At 37.2% G+C, this 8,390-nt stretch overlaps 1 protein-coding gene across 1 annotated transcript; it reads left to right on the top strand.

Moving 5' to 3' along the window:
• The first annotated feature begins 1,770 nt into the window (after positions 1–1,770).
• Positions 1,771–7,458, top strand: LOC106905770 (perforin-1-like). The gene is made up of 9 exons (XM_014970758.2): positions 1,771–2,031; positions 2,112–2,191; positions 3,709–3,754; positions 4,020–4,165; positions 4,252–4,390; positions 4,481–4,561; positions 4,918–5,414; positions 5,498–5,591; positions 7,246–7,458. Exons 1-9 carry the CDS (start codon positions 1,771–1,773, stop codon positions 7,456–7,458), a joined length of 1,557 nt encoding a protein of 518 aa, XP_014826244.2.
• The last annotated feature ends 932 nt before the right edge of the window (positions 7,459–8,390 follow it).

The following is an 8,390-nucleotide window of genomic DNA, read 5'->3' as shown; positions in this document are numbered from 1 at the left end:
GGAATATAATCAGATTAATGAATGAACATCATTGTTTTGTTCCACAAATATCTACTGGCCAGACCTTTTTGTGTTATCTAGAACTTTTTACTAATGTTTCAACCATCATTAACTGCTGCTCCCATGAACAAATACACTCTAACTCAAAAATCTGATATTAGCTTCAGCTTTCCCCCAGAAAACTTGCTAAGCTCGGTGGTGGGGACACCAAGGCAGTCCTCCAGTGGTCCACCACTGTTAAGGAAATGTAAAACTATTACTGGGTAATTAATTATATGTTACAGGAAAACATCTAGCCCACAACTGGTCTGAAAAACAACAAATAAAAAAAAATACAATTAAAATGAATATCAATCATATGCACTTCTGTTTGATACAAATTAAGTCAGCAGCTCCATAAGGCCCCCCGGGACTCAGGGGCCCCATAAATGCTAATATTTTAGCACAGACCACAGACACATACATGTAACATTTGTGTTATTATTAAGATTATCAATGCTGCTAAATTTGATTTAATGATTTCAGCATACGTAAATTAAAATCTTTTAAATTGTTCAACATTTAAGTGTAAGACTTTAAGGAGCTGGCAAGTTTATTTTGTTACAAGTTCAAAGAACAATATTCATAGTTGGATTGTTTTGTTACCACAGCAACAATCTGATGCTCTGAGTTTAATCTTTGCGTTACAAATTAGTAAACTGCAATTATAACTGATTGTTTTTAGGTTGACCAACTAAACTACTCCCCCTCTCCCAGTTTTCATTAAATCTAACACAGAAGCTGTTAGAGGTGCTGATATTTTTATCAACAAAAGGGGCCCCTAACTCAAATTCTGCTCAAGGCCTCATACAGAAAACGTTTTGGTTGCTGGAGTTAGTGGGACAAGATTTTCAGATATCCTCACGACTGCTCACATTAACTCTGGCTGACTAAGTGGGCAAAGCGTTTGGTATGGTTTGTTGCATCTTGTAACCGGAAAAATAATAATAATAATAAGCGGAAGCTCCTCACCAGGCTGAACTTGAATGAGGAGGTTAGCACTGGTCAGTTAACCACTAATGCGCGATCCACGCTGAGGTAATCTTTATCAAGCAGCGTCAGCGCATGAGGCAACGTGCAGAGGCGCCAGCTGGGTGAATGGTCCGCTCTCTGGCTTTAAACGCTTAACGTATAAAAATTCCTGTATTTTAGAAATGAATCTGCTCCGCCAGTGAAACGCTCAGCTCAACAGAGACGCTTGCAATCTGGCTTTAAAACAAAAAAGAAAAGAAAAAAGAATTAAGCAATTTAAAAAATATATATGTTTCCCTAAACCCATAAACAAGCAATGCTTAGCCTGGCTAGTAAAGCATGGCGGGTGCCAGTCTTATAATACACTGGGGGAAACCCTAAACTTACTGAAACACTTATTTAAATGTCATATCTGTTTACAGTGCCATTCAGTTTAAGAATCTTATGTATAGCATAAATTAAAATAAATTCAGGATATGCTGCTAACACAGGACTATAATATTGAATTGAATAGAATTCAGACTTAATAGCTAAATAGACTGTGGATATTACTTTCCCATGTATTAAATACATTTGAATATTTATTGAAATAACTGCATTTAATTCATACATTTCAACTTTTATGTACATTTTTACCTTATGTATCTTTCATATATGATGTTGTATAAATAAGTCATACAAATAAGGAAAATGCCATGCACTATGTACAAAAACAGTTTAATTCCTTTTTTCTCTATCTTTTTGCTTCTGTCTACAGCGATGCTCCCCGATTCAACTTCAGCTCTTCTCCTCCTAAGCGTCCTCCTAGTTCACTCCTCTGTTCTGTCCTGTCGGACTGGGACCCAAACAGAGTGTGATGCTGCTCCTTTTGTACCAGGCCACAACCTGGTGGGGGAAGGTTTTGATATAGTCAGACTACAGAGAAAAGGAGCTTATGTGATGGATATGAGGACTTACCTGAGCCCCAACAAAACCTGTGTTCTCTGTCCCAACCCTCTTCAAGACGATGTCCTCCAAAAAGTAATGAAAGATGCATAAATAAACAGCTGCACATCTGAGTTGAGGGATTAACATTAATGCCAACTTTTCTTCATTTTAAGCTTCCATCTTCTGTTGTGGACTGGCGTGCCATCAGTCGATGCAGTGCTGACATCTTCAGTAGTCATCACACCTCTGCTAGGTAGAGTATTTAGACCGGATTGTGAACACTGTAAACATTGAGTCACATAATTAAATTAACAATTACAGGATATTTTTTTAATATTACAATTACATGTTCCAATCAGCAGTGTCTGTTTATTGGACCTTTATGTGGGTAAACCAACACACAGTGGATAATTCTGAAGTGGAAGCAAGATATGAAAAATGTGGTGTGCATTTATATTGATATTCTGATACTTATTAATATATTCAAGTGCAACCAGTTGACTTCTTAGGTCACCCAAAATAAATTTATAATTCTTTAAAAAAATAAATAAAATTCACCTTTATTCTCAGCTAAGTTCACAGTTATGGTTAGAAACAGCATCATGAAGACCAAAGCCTGTAGTAGAGCACTGATGATGTTCTGCAGAACGGGGGCAGCCTAGTGTACTGTAAACCATTTGGGCCACATTTAACTGTGTCTACTATCTTCTAGTGTGTTATTAAGGCAAATGTTCATTTTAATAAGTTGTAACTCTTTGCTAAAAATCTTTGCGCAGAATTTATTGTGATGTTTATTAAATTAGCAAATTATAATTTTTGTTCTAATCAAGTTGAATCAAGAATTTTAATTATTCGAATGTAAAATAAGTAGCTACTTTAACTTGATAAGGTGAGTGAAAACAATACAGAAATGTGTGTTCTTTAAGTAGGTGAAGGCCGTTTTTTCTTGCATATTGTGAAATGATCATTTGGTTTAAATTCCAGTATTAAGTTGAATCTCACAGTTCAAGGTTAATACGCTAACAGAACTTAGCATATTAAGTTCTGTTAGAAAGTTACAAGTTTCGTTGTAACTTTTATGAGTTACAAGGAAACTACAAGTAGGGCCTTGCTCTGTTCTGGGTTCTCTCCCCCAGTGTGAGTCTGGCCTTTGTTAGCTTGATTTGCATAGGGAAGTGATAACCACATCCTGCAAGCCCTAACCAAGCTAGGAGACAGGAACCAAAATGTGGAGTAAAGAGGACATGAACCAAATGGTTGTTAATTTTATAACTTTGTCCCGGGACAGGAACTGGGGTTACAGATCAATCAAAGCTGTTTGCTTCAAAGCGGCCATCTTTCCTCTGTAACTTCAATAAAACTTCGTATGACTACTGGCCTTAAAACCAAAGGCTGAGCCTGCTCTCAGCAGGGCGGGGGTCAGGCCACAGAGCACAGTGAGACAGTCATTGGGTGGGGGCTATATAGTAGGAGACAAAGACAAAGAGACTAAAGATCTCACTGGGATTGCCTTTGGGTAACTCTGTATGCATGTTTGGTGCTTGAAGTGGAACTCCAAGATATATTTTGTACTGTTTAATAAACCTTGGTTGATTTTAACTCGCTGACTCTTCTGGGATCTCCTGCATCAGCGAACCTTAACTAGAGATCTCCAACAGTATTAAAATAACAATAGCTAAGTCCACAATTTCACTAAACTAGAAAGTTTAACTACCTAATTAAATGTATAGATGTTTAATAATGATTTCTTCCTTTAAAATGTGCCAACAGCTCTCTTGTTCAGGCTTACTCATCCCAAGACAACAATGATTGGTCGGTAAGAAACATCTCAAAGTTGAACATTTCCGAATATTTTCAATTCAGCCCTGAGTTTTGAAAACACAACCCTGATAGAAACCATGCTGGTTGATTTTCTTTCTTTCACCATTTCATTTCAGTTCATATGTGCTCTTCCAAGAATTTTATTATCTTTTTAGTTTGCATTCAGTTAGAACTGAAGTAAGTGATTAGAATAGTGATAGAAAAATATGGCCTCTTGTTTAACACCTTATAAACTACATGTGTTGTCTTTATTTCATCAGGTTGGCCTGGATGTTCCAATAGATCCGGGGTCTGGCAAGTTAGATGTGGAAGGAACCCGCTCCAAAGCCTACAAGTTTGCTTTAGAAAGGAGCAAAGAGGATCGCTACACTTTCAGCATACACAGTGTCACCTGCAGCCATTATGGGTAGGATGGAAATTAAACTTTTCTCATTGAGTTCTGACAGGTCATGGTTATTGAAATGATTGTGTAATTTTTGTCTTGGTGTCTAGTTTTCGTATGTCAATCCGACCTTCCTTAAGCTTAGAGCTCAAAAAGCATTTAGAAATCCTTCCAAGTCACTACGACTCCTCCACTAAGAATGACTACGACGAGTTCATACACACCTATGGCACACACTTCTTCAAACTGGTGAGAACGTTCACACGCGCACACTTTCTGACTTAGTTACAGACATTGATCTGCAAGGAAGCATTTTAAAGAACTTCATACCTTATTTAGGTTAATCTTGGAGGGCGCATGAGACGACTGACATCTTCACGAAGCTGTTTGTCCTCCCTGAACGGGTTAACCTCAAGTGAGGTAACAAAATGCACAAAACAACAGATTTTTACACAACCATGTATGGTACTTCCATGATTCTAACACCTAATGGCCAGTACGTGGCACTGTGTACAGTCACATATAAAATTACATTGATGTTTCTTAGGCTGCACTTATATTATTGCCAAATGAAGTTCATCACTTCCAACAATCTACTTTAAGCATTTTTCATGGTTTTTTTTGTTGTTGTTTGTTTTGTTTTGTTTTGTTCATTTTAATTTCTAGGGGTTTCTACTTGAAGGTATTCTTCTCTGCTTGTGTTTGGCTCTTTATGCAAATGTCTGGTGTGATGCAGATTTAAAAAAAAAAAATCTATTTACTGTTCTTTCATCAAGGTCCACAACTGTTTATCTATGGGTGTTGCTGTTGGCTTGGGGAAGGTGAAACTCCCTACCGCTGTGAAAGCCTGCAGTAATGTCCTACAAAACCAGGACTCCTCCACTAACTACACCTCTGGTCTCCACCACCACCACACAGAGATGTCAGGAGGAAATGGTTGGGTGGGGGAGTTTTCACTTTACCAAAATGATTCCAAATCCTACCTGATCTGGCTAAAGAGCCTGAAAGAACATCCAGATGTTGTTTCGTACTCCCTTCGACCTCTCTATCAGCTCGTGCCAAACAAGGTTCAAAAGGCAGCGGTGAAAGCTGCTATTGAGCAGTATTTGAAGGACAATGCTGTGAAGAAATCTCCCCCCGAACCACACTGTGAGGGTAAAATTCCTAATTTGGCCTCTAACTGCTGCCCTCTGCAAGCATCAAGGGGAACTCTAGTAGTGACCATTCTTCGAGGCTACAATCTCAAAGGAGATCTTTCTGATGAGACTGAAGGGTGGGTTGATGTGAAGGTTGAAAACGAAGACCTCATGGAACCTGACAAGCACACCTTTTATATGGCTCCTCTTTCCTTCACAGCTATGTCCAGGTATTTTATGGTACCACGAGGCGCACCACCCGCATGATTGTATCCAACAATCCAAAGTGGAACGAGGATTTTAATTTTGGAAAGGTCAGTAAACTTTATCGTCACATATTAGCTAAAAAACCTCAACAAGAGATAAACTGATCCATTTACTCTGCTGATGCAGAAGAACTTAGAGTTAACACCAGCATTAAGTTTTGCGAAAGTAAAAATGTAATTACCAGAAGTGAGGAGAATTGGGTTTTTATGCATCAGTCTTGAAAGAAAGCTGATCCGTTCATTGGTGCCACCAATGAATGGCAAACAATTTGTTACCAAACATGGCACATTAGATGGAAATATCATTTAATAGGAGAAATATGCTGTAATTTCCATTGCAACTAGATGATGTTAAATTATTGATTATGAACTAATCTGTCCTTCAACATGTGGCTTGCATGAACCAGCAGCCACAATGACAAGAAAAGAGCACCTCCCTTTAGGCCCGACTCGTTCTTGTTTCGGTTCTCAGAACCAACCTGGGTGTCTGTGGACATGCGGCTCCCACACTCACTGCTCTGCTTAACCTGTTGTTGAGACAGGAAGTGCTGACCCTCTCTTATTGCTTTTACAAATCAATCATGAGCATAAAAACTTGGCTTTCCAAACAACAAATATACAACATGAACCTTCAATGTCAAAGAAGAAACTTTTTGTGCAATTCTTTTCTCTGTCCTACTGATTGCTTTTTTTTCTTGTTTTTAAAAATCTGTTTGAAAGAAATCAGTCAAATTAAATAAGACTAATCAAAGTATAAAATGATATGTAATGCAGACAAACAGCATATTGTGCAGGCAAAACATTCTTCATGTTTTGAGATACTCGGTCAGCACCTGCATGAAAAGAATTTGGTTTTACTTGATTTATGCCTTCATGAGGCCCTTTGAAGCAACTTTCAAAGAGACCAGGCGCATTTCAAGTTGTGTGTGGTCGAGTACAAATAAAAGTAAAAACAGAAAAAAATCTGAAAATATTTGAACAGAAACCAACACATATATTGTGTAAACAGACAGCCTAGCTGATGTTTATCATATCTTGTGCTGTTGTGTTGTAACAAATTCCCCGTCTACACAGAAGATTGCACACACTCAGCAGAGTTTGTTTAATTATTATATAAACATTTAAAACCTAGAATAGTAACAGCCTTTCCTATTCAATACGAGCAAGGACAATTTGAATGAAATAAAACAAAAAATGATCAGACACGTCAGCTTAAGAGTGCAGATGGGAGGGGCATGCTATATGTAATAAACATAAATCAGCTGTTCCAATAGAATTTGTTTTTATTGTTTCCGTCACTCTTGGAGTCCTTCATAATAAACAACACCAAACCAAATCTGAAACACAGTCTCCAAAACCCATGTGTTTTTGCTTTATAAGTTCGGGTAAAGTACATATGGACTATGGACTTTTTACAAACAAATTAAAATACAATTACATACAAGACAATCTTGTACATATAATAATACAAACCCTTCATTTTTTATTTCATTAAGTCGTGTTATTCTCTTGAACTTTTTCTTTTTTCACAGGATACTTTATTTCATTGTGATGTCACAATATTTTGGCTAAGATCGCACTGCATTTATCAACTTTTGAGATGCATGGAAAAGAGTTTTATTTTCTGTATCACATTAAAAAGTTGACATTGAACTGGAAAATATGCATCTGAATGATCCTCCATTCAAATTTTCTCATGAAGGTTGACACAACCCTGGCTCTGAAAATTGAGATTTGGGATCAAGACTATAAAAATGACGACCTTCTCGCAAAGTGCGAGGAATACCTGAGCCAGGGCACTCACACTTTCACGTGCAAAGGAAAGTATGGAAGAGTTGATGTTATATACACGCTGAAATGTGACCCGTATCTGACTGGAGAAAAGTGCAGCCGTTATCATCCATCTCCTAAGTGACAGGAGATTGATGAGTTTTGGGAATGAAAGCATTTCATTTCATCATGTAACATTAACTCACTAAATCTGATAGAAACTCACAATTTAGACTTAATCGTTTAACTTTGTTAAAGACCTAGCTAAATGTGTATTTATCATACAATGAAAAAATTCAAGATTCTGTGTAACATTTAATCACAAGAAATAACTATGCTTTAATGTATGCAAATTGTATTCCCTTTAATGACAATAAAATTGTTGAAATTGCTACAAGTTGTTGACTTTATATTTTCAACAGATCTTGTATAATTAGTTGTAGAGAAGTAATTATGGATTATGACTCATTTGTGTTACTATAAAGTGTGTTGTTGTGCAGTAGCCAATCCCGCACTGTTCGCTTACGAATCAGGACTGACTACCGAGCAGCTCTCCATCTAACGGGTCTGGAAAGTTCCTAAACCTATCAAGTCTTACTCTGACTAGAATTACTGGAACAATCTATTTAAGTTGGTGTCGAGAGAGACTCATCCAGCCAATTCACTACCTACATTCCAGATGTTACAACCTTTTTCAGTTAGTGGAGCAATCTGCTGAGTCGCCTTACAGCTGCATATCCCCCAAAACCACACCTGTTAATGGTAGCTCTCTATTTAACAACGAACGCTTGTTAATGGGTTAGACTTATTTTAGTAGCTAGACATAAGCTCCAAGGGTGTTATTTTTAATAATCTATAAGGTAACGGCTAAAATACCCTCTAATCTCTAGAACCATGTGCCATTACTTTTTACAATCATTAAAAAAACTCAAAATTGATAGATAACCACATTAATTTGATTGTCCACAACTTATCTTAGAATTTTTCATACTTTGTTTAGCAAACTTTAAGCAGGGTCAAGCAACAGTAAGAATTTTAACAATCAAATATTATACATTTAGAAATTGCATACTAATC

Source organism: Poecilia mexicana, unplaced genomic scaffold (assembly GCF_051168715.1).
Source record: "Poecilia mexicana isolate PSO_F unplaced genomic scaffold, ASM5116871v1 scaffold_1, whole genome shotgun sequence".
Taxonomy (NCBI): domain Eukaryota; kingdom Metazoa; phylum Chordata; class Actinopteri; order Cyprinodontiformes; family Poeciliidae; genus Poecilia; species Poecilia mexicana.
The sequence above is the reverse complement of the archived record's forward strand: the minus strand, read 5'-3'. Positions and strand labels throughout refer to the sequence as shown.